Consider the following 20,945-nt stretch of genomic DNA (forward strand, 5'->3'; position numbering starts at 1 on the left):
AGGGGGGCACATCCCTCAGCTCCTGGGGCTTAGCGCTTGATGGGAGCTGCTGTACGAAAATCATAACAATGATCACTGATTGCGATACTAAGGTACAGGGAAATAAAAATAAATAAATAACCCCTGCTACAACTTAGATTTGGTTTCCTCCCCAAGCTTAACCATCAGTCCCTTTCTTTTGTTAATATGGATATAGTGCCTTAAAAAGCCAAAAAGGAAATGACATTTTTAAGATAAGGGAATCGGGGGGGGGGGGGGGGTAAATTGCATCATCTATGACTATCTCAGTACAAAGCACCACCCAGTACTGAGTACTGTATACAGGTCAGGAGGCCTCATTTTAAGAAGGATGTAGAGCTGCTGGGATGAGTACAGAGAAGGGCAACAAGATTAGTGAATGGAACAAAGGGCTGCTCTTATGAAGAAAGGCTAAAGTTTTGCAAATTACAGTGTCTGGGGGCTAGGCACATGCGATTTGATCTGATTGAGATGTATAAAGCCTTCAATGGTTTGAGCATGCTCAATGCTGATAGGATTCTTCCTTTTGCTCAGAATAATCACCTGAGAGGACAAATTCAAATTGAGGAAAGACGGTTGTAGAAAAGATGTGCAAAAGTTGGCCTTTAGCCAGCAGGTGGTTGATTACTGGAACAAACCTCCATCTGTTGTAGAAGTTGACAGCTTAAATAGATTCAAGGCAGAACTAGACAAACATTTGGAGTGAGTGGATGGGCGAAATAAGGGTTTCTTTTTTTTTTTTTTGGCTGATGCTGTATAAGCTTGCTTTCTTGCATCATGTGCCTTTGCTAATGCTAAATGATAACCAACACAGAAACCCAAAGGACATTTTCTGCAGCTAATTAAATATGTAGCAAAATTAGATCCAGTTTAAACCATAATACTATTCGGTTTCTTAAGAGCTCACTTTATTCGCACAGGTAGTGTGCATGCTTATTTTTTTGTTTTTAGAATAACTACGTTTAATAATTTTTGCTAGAATATTTATTATTATAATAAAATTTTGATTTAAAACGTGAATTCAAGTAATTACTTTTTTTTACCTTACTTTATTGCACCTAATTGTCATCAAAATTTATTGCAAAAAATGTTTTTTTTTTGGAATACCAGTATTAATACCGGTTTCATAAATTAAAAATATCAAAATACCGGTATTAAGATTTTGACCGGTATTTTGAGCCCTAGTTATGCTGTTAGTTACACTTAATAAACTTACTTACCCTTAATACCATTCTGCTCCAATTTGAACAACAGTCTTTTATGCGCAAAAGTGTCAAAAGCTTTCCTGAAATCCAAATATATGATATCAAAATTATTTTTTGCATCCAGTTCCTTTGTAACTACATCATAATATCCTATCAAATTTGTCAGACAAGACTTTCCCTTAACAAACCCATGCTGTGTCTGAATTATTGCTGCAATCTTGTCTAGATGATCCTGCAATGCATCTTGAACCAGTGACTCCATTATTTTACCCGAAACAGAAGTTAAACTAACTGGTCTGTAATTACTCGTGTCACCCTTCAATCCCCCTTTGTGAATTGGGGATATATTTGCACATCTCCAGCCTGTGGGGACCCCCCCCTGAGTCCAAGGATGCTCTCATAATTATGGATAAGAGTTTGCTTAGTTGCTTTACAGCCTCCTTTAATATAACTGGATAGATCCCATCCACCCCAGGTGCCTTTCTTATATTTAACTTCAACAATTTCTCCTCCACTTTGCTCTCAGTTATTACAAAATCATTAAGCACCCTGATACAATTTGATAACCTTCTGCCATTTTCAAACCTTAATAACTCCTCATGTGTGAATGTAGATGCAAAATACTCATTCAGTTTGTTTGCTATCTGAGCAGAATAATCAACAATCGAACCATCAATATCAATTGAGCCAATCAGATTCATCCCCTTCTTTTTTTTTGGTAGTTGTTGGCGCATCAGCTTCTGTGGCCATAATGCACCTCCCAAGTTTTTTTGCAGTACTTTGATCCAAGCCCGAGGCAGGATTCAAACACGAGACAATTAGGTTGACAGGCAGGCACTTTACCCACCTGGCTAGCCCGGTCGGCTCATCCCCTTCCGTTTAGAGTTTATATAAGTAAAGAAATCCTTACTGTTTTTCTTAGCATCTTTTGCCAAAGATTTCTCGTAATCTGCCTTCGCGTGCCTAATCTCCTTTGTGACCTGATTACAGACTAGCTTATATCTGCCATAGGCTTCGGAGTCGCTTGATAATTTATATGCATCCCGTGCATTTTTCTTCTCTGTCACGAGTCTCATTAGTTCATTTGATAACCATTTACGCCTAAACCTTGAACAATATTTCTTAATAGGTATGAAACTTTTAGTAGCATCCATGATTAATTCCTTGAATGCTTCCCACTCAGAATTTCCTGTTGGTAACATCGTCAGTTGATCCCACTGTACAGAATTTAAAAACTAATCTGAGACCACTATAGTCACCTTTACAGAAGCAAAAACCACTTCCTTTACCCTTGATGGTAATTATAGAGAAAATCCCACATCAGTACACTGTGATCACTGCCACCTTTGCCAAAGATTCCTTTATCTGCAAATTCTTAATACACGAATGATCACTGCTGATAACCAGATCAAGAGTACTACCCTCTCTGGTTGCCTCTCGAACATGCTACTGCAGAAAACAATCATCCAATAAATCCACAAAAGTCTTACTAGTGTGCGAGTGAACAACCCATAAGTTCCAGTCTATATCTGGGAAATTAAAATCCCCCATTATAAGACATTCTGATTTACTAGCCCACTCTATTTCTCTGTATAATGGTTCATTGTACTCATTCGAATCATTAGGCCTATAACACAAACACACTCCTACTCTTATTTTTGCTTTCGCAGTGCTTATGTCACACCAAACTGACTCAACAGTTCACTGTTCATCTATATCAACTGGATGTACTTCTTTTGATTTTATGTTTTTCTTAATTAACAGCATAACACCTCCTCCCTTCCTATCCTGTCTATCCTTTCTGTACACATTGTACTCCCTCATTGTACTCAAGTAAATCTACATCCTTCCTAAAATGAGGCCTCCAGAGTTTCTAGTTACTACAATTAAAAGTTATCAGTTCTGCATTCCTTATATCTGTGTGACACAACGTCCCTGCTATCCCAACAATATCCGCCTTTGATGTCTTGACCAACACTTCAAATTCATCAAATTTATTTACTATACTTCTAGCATTGGAATACATGCAAGTATACATGTACCTATCCTTATTATTAGTTACCCTAACACATCCCATATACCCACCTGTTTCACGATGACTGCCATCAGTCCCAGAAACCCCCAGCACCCCTCGCTCCAGGTTGCTACTCATTCTAATAGAAGTTGTGCAAGAATCACCTTCACCTCTGCATGCAGCTACTTTTAACCTTTTAGTCTGTGAATCCCCTCCCCAAGGTAGCAGTTTTCCGACCCACCTAACACTGCCTCGATAGCATCAGCAAATATTCTTGCACCCTTTCTATTTAAGTGTATCCCATCCCTGTAGAAGCAGTCTCTCCTGTTAACAAGCACAGACCACGCTGAAAAAAATTTTACCCCTTGAGCCTTGCACATTCCCTCCAGGGCCAAATTGATTGACAAGGCTCTTATCATGTATTCCCTCCTATCGTGTCTGGGTAAAATTGCAGAAACTTTCAAATTTATCCCTGACTCTCGACTTTTTTGCAACGTTGACCTGTACTTGTTAAGTAAATCTGCAGATCTGCTACTCTTAATGTCATTGGTGCCAACGTGTACAACAATATCACCTTTTGTGCCCTTAAAAGATGATATAGGCTTTACAACGTCATCAACTTTTGCCCCTGGCAGACATACCCTGGTCCTGTTCCATCTATCCTTTTTGCACAATATATTCCCCGTCTCCCTGACAATAGAGTCACCAACAATAACTAGTTCCTTTGGGACCAGCACATTCTGCCTTAGAGATTGCCGCTGTGTTGCCTGATGCCCAAGAGTGAGCTCTGGTGTTGAGTTTGGCAGCTGAGAGTTTGACAGGCCCCTCATATTAATTTTTTCGTGGACATCTATCCTACACCTCAAGCTCTCATAGATGCCCTGTAGAACGCTGAGTTGATGCCTAATTCCCAGACACTCTCTGCACCTGGCACACACAAAGACGTCCTCCTTGGCTAGATCATGTTCTGTTCCAGAGAGTTTGGCAAACATTTCACAAGTTGCACATTTTTTTAGGCTGTGATGGGTTGGAGAATTGTCCCCCTGAGTTCTCCCCCGAGTCACAGCACTCCTGCCACTTTGTGCCCATTGCTTTGCTACTCTAGTCTGGGGTATGATATTTTAAATTAATAAGATCAATAAATTTAAATAACTAATTGTCAATACTATGCTATCTAATAGAATCCTAAATGCAGTGATGCGTATTACGCTATATAATTATACATTAGAGCTGCCTAGTTACCACAATTAAAAATTTGAATTCCCTACTACTCTATACAAAAACAATGGCTGCAAGATTCGAACGAAATAATGGTTTTACGTATATTAAGTAGTAATCTACAAAAACTTTTTATCTAAATAAAAAAATAAAAATAACTATAAGATTACATATAAAGTCCAATATAAAGTAACAATTAGGTAAATAAAAAGGCAAACACTTATCGCTTCTTCGGAGCCTGTAATTCACAGCTGTAATTTTTAAAGAGAGTCAGCGCCCTCTCATGTGCAGAAGTTTGCCTTTAGCCAGCGGGTAATTGATTGCTGGAACAAACTTCCATCTGTTGCTGTGGAAGTTGATAGCTTAAATAAATTCAAAGCAGAACTAGACAAACATGTGGAATGAATGGATCAGTGAAATGGGAAGGGTTTTTTTTTTTTTGGCTGATGCTGTATATGCTTGCTTTCTTGCATCATGTGCCTCTACTAAAGCTAATGCCTTTTTGATACATATACTTTCCTTCTTGAACCACATCACTGTACAGACTATCACCTACTTGCAAACTCCCAGTCCCCACTGCCTTATGAAATGGTAATTTCTGTAAGTCACTTACGTGTCCTTTATATGATGTAACCATCCTTTACAGACAAGAAACCTTCTCCTTCAAAGTTTAATTCTGGACACCCAGCTTTACGGGTGCATTTTCTAATGCACCCCATCTCAAATAATTTCTGCTATCATCTGTTTAAGCCGTTGTCTTCATTTAAGAGGAAATCTTGCAGATTACTTCTAAGAGAAGTAGTCAATTTTGTGACTGGACATAAGTATACTTGAGCTGTCTTCTCTGCTGTGGTATCTTCTTTTCCTTCACCCTCTAATCCCTGTTCAGTCTCCTCGAACTCATTTTCTTCAGGTTCAAAGTCTGCACTGAAATTTTTGTTTTAATCCTTAACTTGCGGGGAAATCTGGATCGAGGATACAAGTCTGTTCACATGATATTAACTTCTAAGTTAATATTGTGGATTAAATGCCATTTGCCATCTATTAAAGGAAGATCTAAAGGTACATCTTATTTCAAGTGACCCAACCTCATGTCCATGATACATCCTTTTTCTCGTCATGCTTCTTGTATTCCTCTTTATCCCATATGGCTTGCTCTCACTCGTATCAGGAGTTGCTACCAAACTGTCTTGCCCCACATTCACCAGTTTATTTCTCTTCTTAGAAGTCAATCCCTAAGAATCAACATTATCATAATAGACTATCCTAAGAAAGTGGAATATCATCCAGAGCACACAGGCCACACCTTGAGTACTGTATACAGGTCTGGAGGCATAATTTTAGGAAGGATGTAGAGTTGCTAGAACAAGTACAGAGAAGGGCAACAAGACTGGTGAGAGGAACAAAGGGGGTGTGCTTATGAAGAAAGGCTTAAGTTCTGTAAGTTGCAGCATCTGGAAACTACACACCTGCAAGGTGATCTGATGAGGTGTATAAGGCCTTGAATGGTTTGAGCAGGCTCAATGCTGACTTCTGCTTGCTCAGATTAAGAACCTGAGGGGGCATAGATACAAATTGAGGAAAATCAGCAGTAGAATGATGTGCAGAAGTTTGCCTTTAGCTAGCTGATTGCTGGAACAGATTTCCATCTGTTGTTGTGGAAATTGATAGCTTAAATAAATTTAAGGTTGAACTAGACAAACATTTGGAGTGACCAGATGGGTGAAATGGGAAGGTTTTTTTTTTTTTTTTTTGTTCGGCTGATGCTGTATAAGCATCAGCATCAGCCGATGCTGTATAAGCTTGCTTTCTTGCATCATATGCATCAACTAATGCTAGAACGAGCAGCCCCAGAGTCTACTTCCTCACAACCTTTATCTAATACTTTCACTTTAATGTCAGCACTAAGCTCCGATTTGTTCCCTGATTGACCAAAAACTTTTTCAACTGAACCATATTCTTGAATTCTTCCTTCTGTTTATACTTACTCCAGTTTTCTCTTCGCTTTTTTTTTTTTTTTTTTCAAAACCTTATTCCTAACCCCTCCTGACTTGTTCTCACCAGTACCACAAGTTCCCACTAAACTATCATGTCTCACATTCGACAAATTCTTTCCTTTTTTTGGAAGTCAATTTCTGAAAATCAACATCATTGGCTCTGTTTTGAGTGGACAATGGGCTATCCTCCAAGTAGCCCCAGAATGCATCAGCATAATGTTCTGTGAAGCCTAAGGTGAAAGAATATAGATGGTTTTTTGCAATTCCTTATTACTAACTTTAAATTTTTCCCATTGTCTATAAATAGACTTAAGAATAAATTCTAAGTCACCAACTTTTTCATAAAGAAAATTAGCAGTTGCTTTAGTAAATCTGCTTTCACTGGTAAAAAAATTGAACAATTTTTTTTATGTATTTTATGAGCCTGGGCTCTATCATCAAATGAAGCATCAACTATTGAAAAAACAGTACTTATTTGTAGACAGTCTTGATTTTGAGAATTATTATTAGGAGAAGAATCCATTCTGACATGAATTATCACAGAGGATGCATTTAATTCTGCATCTGTTTGACTTGACATTATGTCCTGAGTAGGTCTCAAGCAGGAAAACTTTCATTTAAAATGCTAGTATCAGTGTAAACATTTTGCCATCCAAGTTATATCGATAAATAAAAATTTTAATTCAAAATTCAGTCATTGGCCTTACTTCCTTATCTGTCACTAGACATGCTGTTGTTCTACAGTATGTAATAGTGAGAGGAAGGGGAAGAAGGGATTTTTTTTTTTTTTTTTTATGTAAACCACAAACACGAGAGGTATTAGAACCTATAGTACTTAGTACGGTGCTTGGGTTGAAGGTTGAGAAGACGAAAGAAGATATATGTTGACATTGGACTTGAACTTCTGTAGATTGTAATTTTCAGGAAATACATACGAAGTAAGGTTGTTCCAGAAAATGGCAGTTGAATGAATAAACGAGGAAGATGAAAAGTTGGTTCTGTGAGTTTGAAGTTGGATAGTAAATGGATGTTGGCTGGTGGTTGCACATGTTCAGACTGTTTTGAATGAGAGAGCGGGAATTATAGAAGCCAATTCAGAAAAACAGTGCCCATGGAAGTATCTGTAGAAGAGGCATGCAGCAGAAACAGTACATCTATGAGAAAGCAAGTGGAGAGACTCTGTTAGAGATGAATCATTAATTAACCTAACTACCCTCTTCTGAATGGAATCAAGAAGCCTGAGAGAGGTTTTCGGGGCACCACCCCAGATGTGGGAACAATATTCCATGGCAGGGCGGATTTGCGATTTATACAGAGTGAACAGCTGTTTGGAAGAAAAGTAACGCCGAGAGCGAAAGAGAAAACCAAGTTTTTTAGATGCAAAGGAAGCAATATTTGTAAAGTAACAAAAATTAAATCCTTAAGATATAACTTAAGGATTTAATTTTTGTTTTGAATTTTATTGAATTAAATCGGAATCATGACTCTGACCAGAGCAGCAAAGCAAAAGGCTCAAGCTAATGGGAGTGCTGTGGTTCAGGGGAGAACTGAGGGGGGCAGTTGCCCTCTGAATCACAGTCTATTAAAATGCACTGTTTGCTTGATGTTTGCGGAGCAGTCGGGTACGGGACATGATACTGCCAAGGGGGATGTCTTTGTGTGTGCACGATGTAAGGAGTGCAAGGAAATCAGGAGACAACTCAGCGTTGTTATGGGCCTTTATGAGAGCTTGAAGGACAGGGTGGATGCCCTCGAAGGAAATAAACTGAGGGGCCCATCAAGCTCTCAGCTGCCCACATCAACGCCAGAGCTTGCACTTGGTCATCAGGCAACACAGAAGCAGCCCCCTAGGCAGAATGCGCTGGTCCCACAGGAACTAGTAGTTGTTGGTGACTCTATTGTCAGGGAAACGGGGAACATACTTTGTAAAAAGGATAGGTGGAATAGGACCAGGGTATGTCTGCCAGGGGCAAAGGTTGATGACGTTGTAGAGCGGATATCATCTTTTAAGGGCACAAAAGGTGATATAGTTGTACATGTTGGCACTAATGATATTAAGAGTAAGAGACCGGCAGAATTACTTAGCAAGTACAGGTCACTGTTGAAAAAAAGCCGTGAATTAGGGTTGAACTTGAAAGTGTCTGCAATTCTGCCCAGACACGATAGGAGGGAGTATATGATGAGAGCCTTGTCGATCAATTCGGCCCTGGAGGGATTGTGCAAAGCTCAAGGGGTAGAATTTTTTTCAGCCTGGACTGTACTTGTTAACAGGAGAGATTGCTTCTACAGGGATGGGATACACTTAAATAGAAAGGGTGCAAGAATTTTTGCTGATGCTGTCGAGGCAGTGTTAGGTGGGTCGGAAAACTGCTAGTTGGGGGGGATACAAGGACTAATAGATTAACAGTAGCCAGTGGCAGAGGTGGAAGTGATTCTTGCACTGCTTCTATTGAAATGAGCAGAAGTCTGAAAACCAAGATGCAGGATATTTCAGAGACTGCTGGTAGTCATTGCGGTACAAGTAAACACATGGGTTGTGTTAGGGTAGCTAAGAATAGAAACAGGTGCATGTATACCTGCGTGTACACCAATGCTAGGAGTTTGGTAAATAAATTTGATGAATTTGAGGTATTGCTCAAAACATCAAAGGCAGATATTGTTGGGATATCAGAGACGTGGTGTCACACAGATATAAGTAATGCGGAACTGGAATTTGGGGAATACAATGTGTATAGAAAGGATAGACAGGACAGGAGGGGAGGAGGGGTTATGCTATTAATTAAGAAACACAAAGTCCAAGGAAGTGAAGCCAGTCGACATCGATGGACAGGGCAGTGTCGAGTCAGTTTGGTGTGACATAAGCATAGGGAAATCAAAATTGAGAGTAGGAGTGTGCTATAGGCCTAATGACTCTGATGAGTATAATAAGATATTGTACAGGGAAATAGAGTGGGCCAGTAAATCAGAGAGTCTTATAATGGGGGACTTTAATTTCCCAGATATTGACTGGAATTTGTGGGTTGGTCACTCGCACACTAGCAAGGCTTTTGTGGATTTATTGGATGATTGTTTTCTACATCAGCATGTTCGTGAGGCAACAAGAGGGAGCAATACTCTTGATCTGATTATCAGTAGTGATTCTTCATGCATTAAGAACCTGCAGATAAATGAACCACTAGGTGGCAGTGATCACAGTGTGTTGAAGTGGGATTTACTCAAGGAGGTAACTACCATCAGAGGTAAAGGGAAGGGTTTTTGTTTTCGTAAAGGCGACTATGATGGTCTGAGACAGTATTTAAATTCTATACAGTGGGACCAACTGATGATGTTACTAACAGCAAACTCAAAATGGGAAGCATTCAAGGAACTAATCTTGGAGGCTACCAGGCTTTACATACCAACTAAGAAATATTGTTCAAGGTTTAGGCCTAAATGGTTGTCAGATGAACTAATGAGACATGTGGCAGAGAAGAAAAATGCATGGGATACATACAAATTAATGGGTGACATGGAAGCCTATGATAGATATAAGTTGGTCTGTAACCAAGTCACAAAGGAGATTAGGCAGGCAAAGGCAGACTATGAAAAATCCTTGGCAAAGGATGCAAAGAAAAACAGAAAAGAGTTCTTTACATACTTGAACTCGAAAAGGAAAGGGATGAATCAGATTGGTCCACTGGATATTGATGGTTCAACAGTTGAGGATCCTGCTCAGGTGGCTAACAATCTAAACGAGTATTTTGCATCTACATTCACGCATGAGGAGTTATTCAGGAAGGAGAATGATGTAGGTAAAGTAAACATTGGCAGTGAGCTGGATGATTTTGTAATAACTGAGAGGAAAGTGGAGGAGAGATTGTTGAGGATAAACATAAAAAAGGCACCTGGGGTGGATGGGATCTATCCAGTTATATTAAAGGAGGCAGCAAAGGAAGTATGCAAACCCCTAGCCATAATTATGAGAGCTTCTTTGGACTCAGGGGAGGTACCCATAGACTGGAGATGTGCAAATGTAACCCCAATTCACAAAGGAGGATCAAAGGCTGACACAAGTAATTATAGACCTGTTAGTTTAACTTCTGTTCCAGGTAAATTAATGGAGGCACTGGTTAAAGAAGCACTGCAGGATCATCTAGACAAAGAAGCACTGCAGGATCATCTAGACAAGAATTCAGTTATAGCTCAGACGCAGCATGGTTTTGTTAAGGGCAGGTCTTGCCTGACCAATTTGATTGGATACTATGATGTAGTCACAAAAGAACTGGATGCAGGGAATAACTTTGATATTATATATTTGGATCTTAGAAAGGCTTTTGATACTGTTGCACATGGAAGACTGCTGCACAAATTGGAGCAGTGTGGCATTGGAGGCAAATTGCTGCTATGGATAAGGGGATGGTTGAGTGGCAGAAGACAGAGAGTGGTAATCAATGGACACTGCTCAACGTGGACTAATGTTATTAGTGGAGTTCCTCAAGGTTCAGTGTTGGGTCCGTTGTTGTTTTCGGTGTTTATGAATGATATTGATGATGGGATATCAAGTTTAATGTCCAAGTTTGCAGATGATACAAAGGTTGGCAGGGTCGTTAAGGACAATACTGACACTATGCTGCTGCAACAGGATCTGGAAAGGTTGAACAGATGGGCTGAGAGGTGGCAAATGAGGTTTAACATCGACAAATGTAAAGTGCTGCATATGGGAAACAGTAACCCCAGAGCAACGTATCAACTCTGTGGTACTACACTGACAGTGGTGGAGAATGAAAAGGACCTGGGGGTAATTGTGCAGGCAGATATGAAGTTCTCTGAGCAGTGCAGACGAGCTGCAAGAGTAGCTCATGGTGTCTTGTCAATGATATACAGGAATTTTTCTAGCAGGGATAAGGAGGTGATTATTCCCTTGTATAAGGCAATGGTAAGGCCACATCTTGAGTACTGTATACAGGTCTGGAGGCCTCATTTCAAGAAGGATGTAGAGCTGCTGGAACGGGTACAGAGAAGGGCAACAAGATTAGTAAATGGAACAAAGGGTTGCTCTTACGAAGAAAGGCTTAAGTTTTGCAAATTACAGAGTTTGGAGACTAGGCACCGGCGAGGTGATCTGATAGAGGTGTATAAGGCTTTGAATGGTTTGAGCATGCTCAATGCCAATGGGATTCTTCATCTTTCTCAGAATAATCACCTCAGAGGGCATAAATTCAAATTGAGGAAGGACGGATGTCGGATAGATGTGCGGAAATTTGCCTTTGGCCAGCGGGTGGTTGGTTGGTGGAACCGACTTCCATCACTTGTTGTTGAAGTTGATAGCCTAAACAAATTTAAAGCTCAACTGGACAGGTATTTCGAACGAACGGAGGGGTGAAATGGGAGTGGGTTTTTTTTTTTTTTTTGGCTGATGCTGAATAAGCTTGCTTTCTTGCATCATATGCCTCTGCTAATGCTAATGCTAAAGTGCTTGTGCCAAGAGAGATTAGAAGTCAGGGTAATCCCCAAAAGGGATATATCATTTTGCCTAGAAATCGGAGTGTCACCAAAGGTAAGCATAGGAGCAGAAGAATCCCTTTTGTGAGATATAAGACAAGACTGAGGTTTAGAAGGGTTGAAATCAACTAAGTTGACTTTGCCCCACTGGAGAATTACCTGAAGATCGGCATTTAAGGAATTGGTAGCATATTTTCAAGAAGTTGAAGCTGATTGAGCAGGGCAAGGTTTCTCAAAATGGAAAGTAGAATGCAATGTGCTATCATCGGCAAAACTATAGATAGGATTTCCAGTCAATGGAAGAAGATCATTAATATACAAGAGGAAAAGAGTTGGGGGGAAAGAACTGAATCTTGGGGGACACCGGCATTAGTGGAGAAGTTAGAAGACAGAGAGCCATCTACCATCAGTGAGCGATCAGAGAGAAAACTGGATAACCAATTACAAAAAACAGTTGGCAAACCATAAGATAGAAGCTTGTTTAGAAGACCTTTATGCCAAACACGATCCACAGCCTTTGAGATGTCAAGAGCAACTACTTGTGTTTCACCGAACTTTTCTATTGAATTAGTCCATAAATGGGTAACATAAGCCACAATATCACCAGTGGATCGACATTGACGGAATCCATACTGGCGATCGTTGATCAGACGGAAGGTTTCTAGGTAGTTTAAGAGTTGGCGGTTAATTGATTTCTCCATTACTTTAGAAAGAGTAGAAGTAATTGCAATGGGACGATAATTGAATGGGAGGGATTTGTCACTCTTTTTAGGAACTGGCTAAATTAACAAAATTCAAAAATTATTAAGAGAAACACACATGAAAACATACATACCCAAACTATTAAAACAATGGGGAATCCAAGAACCAAATGTGAAATCAACTCTTTCTGCATGCCTCATTACATACAAATGACGGATTTCTCTTTTCTTTTCTGGATCTTCCTTCTTTTGTTGGTTAATCTAAAATATCAAAAATAAAGTAAGTGAAGAGCATGGAAATTTGTTTATTTTCCAGCCATCATTAATCAAAGCACAAAAACCACACAAAAATAAAAACATTAAAAAAAAAAAAAAAAACCTCATTTATTGGCCAGTTTATTAGGTACACCAACATAACAGCAAGTAACAAATTCCCTTAGCTCTCAGAGCAGTCTCAAATCACTACTTTTGCTATCCCACTGAGCCCAATGGTGCATGGACTCAGTGATGTGGCAAAATTATTCTACAAGTAAGGTCAGTTTTGGCCCCAATGGTTCCCAACAATTCTGGCTCCATCTGAATCATTTATGTCATGATTATTAGTTAATGGACCAAATTTGCTGTTGGTCCCAGAAGATATTTCTGCTGGCTGCCAGCCCAGTCTTGTCCACAAGAATGTTACTAGATCCTACTGAAAGAGCTTGTTCCCCATCATTCTGCAGATGCTCAATTTGGTTGAGATCCAGTGACTATGTGGAGTGAATTATGGGATTATCACCTTCATGTTCCTTGAGCCACACCCAACCAATATGCACCTTCGTGCACTATCCTGCTCAATGTAACTATTATTAAAATCCATGTTGTAACAAATTACTATTACCACATAGATAAAACCATAAGCACAAAGGGACCATCTAGCTGGCAATAATATTTAAGTAGGTTGTGGCACTGAGATGTTTGATTCACTACTATCAGAGAACACTCCACATGCATCACACCTCAATATTGACACATGGCAGAACAGATCCACGAATAATCACGAAGGTTGCTTCACCAGATGGCATCACTCTGTCTCAGCCATCCCTTCTTCCAAAGGCCGAAGGGAGAGGCAGAGTGATGCCATCTGGTGTCACTACCAATAACCACCACCCATCACAGGATGCAAAAGCCAAAGCAGGTCCACCTCCATAGCTGGATGAAAATGAGAATAAAAATATTGAATATACTGCACTGAGTGCTGTGCAGGATAAAATCACTCAAGTTCAGGCCTCAGGCAGAGGCATCAATTTGAAAAGTCAGAGACGGTCTGCCAAGGAAGACAGTGGAGCAAGTGGCACCATCCCCTGTATGGCTAATACAAGGAAAGTGCAAGACCATCAAGCCCAACTACCTGGAAGTGCTTCCTACACTGGTGAAGCATGGAAGTGAATACATTCATAATGTGTGCATACTATGATATAATGGGCTAGAGACCAACATGACAATGTACAGGACAAAACTACACACCAAGTAGTTTGAAAAGTTCCAGACTGCTCAGTCCAATGAATAGCAGACTAGAGATGGACCCCTTCTTCCAAAGGTCGAAAAGATGCCTGATGTTGTTGCTCCCAATAGCCACCACCCATCACAGGATGCAAAAGCCAAAGCAGGTCCACCTCTATAGCTGGATGAAGATAAGAATAGAAATATTGAATATACTGCATTGAATATATATCCTGATAACCAGGATAGCAGTTGGAGTTCTGGGGTAACCTGTGGAACATCAAAGTTAGCCATAATGACTGTGTCCCCTGGATAGACCTATATACAAGAGATGATAGACAGAGAGATTCAGGAGAAAGAAGTACAACAAATACAACAGTCATCAGGAAGGAAGTCCCATAACTGGTGAACTCCAGGAATAGATAACATCCACAACTACTGGTACAAGAAGTTCACCCAGATGATAAGCCACCCCAACAAACTACAGTTTCTGATTCAAGGAATCAACTATCCAAAAATATATGCTGCTTTATGGGCTACTAGACAAAAACTGGCAGGAATTAGGGATCCTCAGCTAGTGACCAAGTACATTTTAAAGCGTGTCCTGCCAATTCCAACATACGCCTCTTAAATCTGGTCCTCAGCTTCTGATTCACATTATAAGTCCGTCCTTGGGATTGAGTATATTTAATGTGATGGCTTAACAGAGTTGCTGGCCACCCTTTTACTATCTCAAGGGCCATTCTCTACTCAAACCTTACCATCAATACCCTGGATGCAGCAGACAATTAACAGGAACATACACACTCTCGCACAAATGCTCATAGGCAGAGTGGATGCCCAGGCCCTGGATAATTTTCTAGTCAAACCACGTGCCACTGCTAGACGTTGCGGAGGAGTAAATCATCCACTGCATCCAATCCTGAACAATCTTAGTAGCCTGCAAAGATCTTCCATCAAATGCAGCAAATATATTTAACTCTCTTCACATAGATGCCGAAACACTCTGAGGATGCAATATACCAGAAAGAGATCTTCCAGAATTCTTATAGACTTACCGAAATATGAATCGGCTGCAAAGTGACAACATACCAAAGAATAGTGAGTAAAAGTAAAACATTCTGCTTTAAGAACAATAATAATTTGTAACTATTTTTTTTTTTTTTTTTTTTTTTTTGTAGTTGTTGGCGCATAGGCTTCTGTGGCCATAATGCACCTCCCAAGGTTTTTGCAGTACTTTGATCCAAGCCCGGGGCGGGACTCAAACCCACGACCTTTGGGTTGCCAGGCAGGCACTTTACCCACCCAGCTAGCCCGGTCGGCCTTGCTAACTATTGACTGGTAAAATATACCTTCCCTAATGGTTGTGTAAATATGTAAGTTATATATGATTTGTATAATGAATGTACAGAATCATTAATGTGTAAATACTGTATATATTAAATAGTTAGTTAGTTATTTGGTTTTTAGGAGCATTAGCAACTAAGGCTATATTGCTCCGGGATATGCGGTGATCATTCCCTGACCTTTTGGCATCCTTTGTATTTGGTGGTGACGGGTTCGAACCCCGGTCTAATCAAGAAGCGTTTGCTATGCACTGCTACTCCTTCCCACCTGGCTACGGAGGCGTCATAGACACCATATATTAAATATAAAATGCGTATATGGGGTGAGACTACGTGTTCAGTATAGGTAATGAATAGCAGACTAGAGCCCACTGCCCATAGTATCTCGTGCCCTGACATGTAGTTAGCACCCTCCTGGCACCTTGCCATCCCGGGGTGGTTTCCTTTTGTGGAATAAACAGATGATAATAATAAATAATAATAGTCTAAGGACAGAGATACCACAAACCCGGTGAAGTACAGACCAACATCTGTCTCCCAACAATGTACAAGATCCAGACCAGCTGCATAACTAAGAAAATTTCAGACCACTTGGACAGCCAGAACATCAAGGCCGAGCAGTGGAAGGAATGTAAAGCAGATGAGCAAGGATACAAGGAGCAACTGATCACTGATTTTATTTATTTATTACTGACATATATTGCTATATCATATCAATATATGTACTGCAAAAGTAAAGATATTTGTTCAGAGATCATTTTGAAAGTATATTGCATTTATAAGAAATATTTCATCATATGAAATTTCAGTAAATCCAAATGATTCAGTACTCCTGACAAGTTCACTGTAACAGGATTTTATTGTATTTTATAAGAGTTCTCTATAGTCGCAGCCTTATCAGCCATACAGTATATACAATATGTAAAAATTATAAAACTTACTTTTAAGGAAGAAGACTCTATGTTTTCATAATGGGATTCTCGTTTGGTTTCTTGCACATCTTTTGACGAACAAGTGTCATTGTACTGAGTAGAAGACAAGGTTTGTTTAGCAGAAGGCAAAACATGCATGTGTTTCTGGTAAGTATCTGTTTTCAACTGATAACAAAAGCCAGGAAGTGACTGTCTTCTGTATGTAGTAATTTCATCAACACCACTCCATGCAACATTTTTTGACAATGGCACAGACCTGAAAAATGAATCGTGACTATTGAAAACAACAAAAATTATTGGAAACTTTCAGCTACATTTGTACAATGTTTCAAATTACTGTTTTTAACTACCTATTTGAAAGGAAATTACTTTGAAAAAAATTTAATTACTTAACTGATTTATAGCTATTTATTAACTGACTCATAGTTTTAAATCACATATAGTGTGCAGAGGTGGATTTACCATAAAGCTAATGAAACTTAAGCTTCAGGTCCTCTCACTTGCTCTGGCCCCTTCAAAGGCCCTAGAAATGTGTTCACATGGTCATTTAAAATTTGCAAAAGTAAGATATTTTAACCACAATCAGTTAAGACCACTGTCTCTTTTCACTCCAACGTCCCCTCCGCCACACTCCCCTCACGTCAAGTGGCAATGGAGTATCCATGGGTATTTTTGGGATCCGGCTAAGGGGAAGTTAAGTTGGGGATACATTTAGTTTGGATTTAATGGGATATATTTATGTGGTTCGCAGTTACTTCCATGTATAGTTAAGTCATTGCTAGCTTTGACTGCTGTAGGCATGGCTAACAGAGGAAATTGAGATTATTTTTTTAAATTTTGAATACTCCTGCCCCCCCCCCCCTGTGCTGACTCACCCAGCGTCGTGACACAAATGCGCAGGGCAAGAGGTCACATTGCCATATGAACATGTTCTACAGAACTCAGTACCAGAAGTACAGTATATGGGTAGTGGAGGAGAAACAAATTTGAAATACACTGAGCCAGAAGCTAGTCCATGGTAAATTTTTCCAATCATCAGACGTGTAAAATTACTAGCAGAGGATCGGGTTCTCATCCATGCCTAGTCAAAATGGAAGTTCTCTCCTGTCAGTAATATACTCCATAATGCAACGTATGTGATGATAAAAGCACTGTACCTTTTTTTTTTTTTTTTTGAGAGGAATCATACGAAATAGAATTTACCAAAATTCCTGTTTTAGAGCACAAACCTATAGCAGTACTACAAATCGTGAAAAAGTTTGTGTGTGTGAAGTTGCATGTTTTATGCATCCCAAGATATCGAATCACATCTTAGTGTATCCGACACAACTTGTCCTGATGAAGTCTGGTGGTTCCAGACGAAACGGCACGCAAAATTGTCACCGACTTAGCAAAACAGCCTGAAGAAACAATTGTTCTAGTGACAAAACTCCAGATTTAATTATATCTCATATTGTGAATACTTTCACAACGAGTTGCCATGGTATTGCACTACCACGAAGAAGTAACACTTCACCTATGGAGAAGGCTAATGTTACTTATTCTCAATGTTACTTATTCATCAATGAGATATAATTGAAATGATGCATTAAAACTACCTTGATAGTAGAAATGATATGTGTGTATTACTCATGCATAAGTGACTCCATACTCTTAGGCAATTAGCCAAGAGATATCGTTTAGATTAAACCAAGCACACCATCCGGCATCTCTCATATTGTGGAGTTATACTTCATAACTGGGTTGTCACTATTGCAACAACAGGGTACCTGCCACCTTATTATTAAAAAATAATAAACAAATCTTTTAAAAATACATTATGGCTATTGGTACTGTTGATAATGGTTAGATCATGTGGAAGAGTTTTATAAATAACTGAACTATAAACAAACAATTCCAAGCTTTAAAGCATCAGTAAGCAGTAAAGTTCCTATGCTACCATTACAACAAATTAAAAGTAAAACAAATGTGCTGGGATTGTACATTTGTTCTACTTACCTACACTATAAGGTGCACTCCTACAATAAGTCTGGAAAAATTATAAAAAATTATCTATATTTAGAAAGATACAGAAAATCATAGGTTTTAATCTTTAAACAACAATTAATGTGGGCTCATTATTTTCAAGTTACATCTCACAGGTGTAGCAGTAATGCCTACAGTGACTATAATGCTTAATTATTGGAAGAAATGAGGAAATGAAATTATTTTATTTTATTTCTTGGCTAGGACAATATAACCTTCCTGGCATCAATGTTAGCAATAATGAAATAATTCATTTAGAATGAAAATCAAATTCATTTAATTTATTATTAGTCATATAGAGCAAGGAAACCACATGATTTTACTGCACTAGGGAGAAAGCATTAAGTAAAATATTTAAAAATATAAAATAAATTATATAACAAATGAAAAATTATAAAAATCTGTCGACGTTTAGGAAGGTACAGAAACTCAGATTTTATTTGGGATTTACTGTACAATTAAAAATAATATGAAAAAGAATATATATATATATATATAATGTGATGTAAAAGTTAGGCAAAAGTAATAAAAATAAATAAATATGAATATGAAGCTATCATTAGCATTAGCATTAGTAGAGGCATTTGATGCAAGAAAGCAAGCTTATGCAGCATCAGCCAAAAAAAAAAAAAAAAGAAAGTAACATAAATAAAAATAACCACTTCCACTTCACCCCTCTGTTCGTTCGAAATACCTGTCCAGCTGAGCCTTAAACTTATTTAGGCTATCAACTTCCACGACAAGGGATGGAAGTCTGTTTGACCTACGAAAGACCCGCTGGCTAAAGGCAAATTTCCGCACATCTATCCTACATCTGTCTTTCCTCAATTTGAATTTATGCCCTCTCAGGTGATTATTCTGAGCAAGAGGAAGAATCCCATCATTAGAGGCAACAAATGCACATCCTCCACATGAAGCCTAATTATATCTGATAATTAAAATAAATGATATTTAAAATAAAAAACATCAGCCAGTAGTACGGCAAAATGCAGAGCGAAACGAAACGCAAAATAATATAAAATAAACAAACAGGGAAGGGAAAGTAGAAATAATAAGACAAAAAGGTAGTCGATAACCCCCTGTATAATTTAGTCATTAAACCCAATTAATAAAAACGATGTAAATTTAAAATAATGCCAATTATATATAATTTAGCGGTACCCCCCTCGAAGGTACCAGTTCCAAAAGACGTGAAATATCACCAAAAAGGGGTTAAAGAAACTACAAAAACTAAAATATCAAAATAATAGACTGACCATTATGCCCCATATCGACAGAGGACCACGAGGCCAATAATGGTCATGGAATCGCTGCATTTCAATCGTCATACAAATCATCGCAAAGGCGGAAATATCGAAGAACCAAACCACCCTTCCATTCTCTGATAGATCAACCAATGCAGAGGATTTGCATGGCGGTGGTCCTTATGCAGCGAGAAATAATCTATAGAACAGACAGCACTCTTGATCAGAGCCACACCACTGACATAATGCAAGCTTAACCAGCTTATATAATAGAAAGGAAAAGAATAGATGGCGGCACAGGCACTGCTTATTTAGCATATCAACCCACTACTACCACTAATTTATATAATGTGATGTAAAAGTTAGGCAAAAGTAATAAAAATAAATAAATAATAAAAAAAATAAATAAATATGAATATGAAGCTATCATTAGAGGCAACAAATGCACATCCTCCACATGAAGCCTAATTATATCTGATAATTAAAATAAATGATATTTAAAATAAAAAACATCAGCCAGTAGTACGGCAAAATGCAGAGCGAAACGAAACGCAAAATAATATAAAATAAACAAACAGGGAAGGGAAAGTAGAAATAATAAGACAAAAAGGTAGTCGATAATCCCCTGTATAATTTAGTCATTAAACCCAATTAATAAAAACGATGTAAATTTAAAATAATGCTAATTATATATAATTTAGCGGTACCCCCTGACTGACCCCCCCCCCCCAGACTGACCATTATGGGGCATAATGGTCAGTCTATTATTTTGATATTTTAGTTTTTGTAGTTTCTTTAACCCCTTTTTGGTGATATTTCACGTCTTTTGGAACTGGTACCTTCGAGGGGGGTATCGCTAAATTATATATAATTGGCATTATTTTAAATTTACATCATTTTTATTAATTGGGTTTAATGACTAAATTATATAGGGGATTATCGACTACCTTTTTGTCTTATTATTTCTACTTTCCCTCCCTGTTTATTTATTTTATATTATTTTGCGTTTCATTTCGCTCTGAATTTTGCCGTACTACTGGCTGATGTTTTTTATTTTAAATATCATTTATTTTAATTATCAGATATATATATATATATATGTAAATGTTGTGTATTATAGTTAAAAGGCACTGTCTGGTTGTTTAGCTAATGGGAGGCAAAATCAGAAAGGTAATCTAAATAGAAGTAGACACTCCTGCACGCATATTACACTAATAGCTCAGAGTGTGGAAGAATTTGGATGTAGAAAAGTAAACAGTGTATGACTGTTTACTTTTCTGTG

The 20,945-nt window shown here is 38.5% G+C and overlaps 1 protein-coding gene across 1 annotated transcript in view; it reads right to left on the reverse strand.

Annotated features, from left to right (window-relative positions):
- LOC150084532 (ecdysteroid-phosphate phosphatase-like) overlaps positions 1 to 20,945 on the reverse strand; it is a 390,193-nt gene that overhangs the window by 124,479 nt on the left and 244,769 nt on the right. The window contains exons 8-9 of the mRNA XM_090375298.1: positions 16,404 to 16,650; positions 12,769 to 12,895 (exon numbers count right to left, since the gene is read on the reverse strand). Coding sequence (XP_090231424.1) covers positions 12,769 to 12,895; positions 16,404 to 16,650 — 374 coding nt within the window. The remainder of the gene's footprint in view (positions 1 to 12,768; positions 12,896 to 16,403; positions 16,651 to 20,945) is intronic.

Source organism: Mastigoproctus giganteus, chromosome 6 (assembly GCF_048544385.1).
Source record: "Mastigoproctus giganteus isolate SK-2022 chromosome 6, ASM4854438v1, whole genome shotgun sequence".
NCBI classification, from domain to species: domain Eukaryota; kingdom Metazoa; phylum Arthropoda; class Arachnida; order Uropygi; family Thelyphonidae; genus Mastigoproctus; species Mastigoproctus giganteus.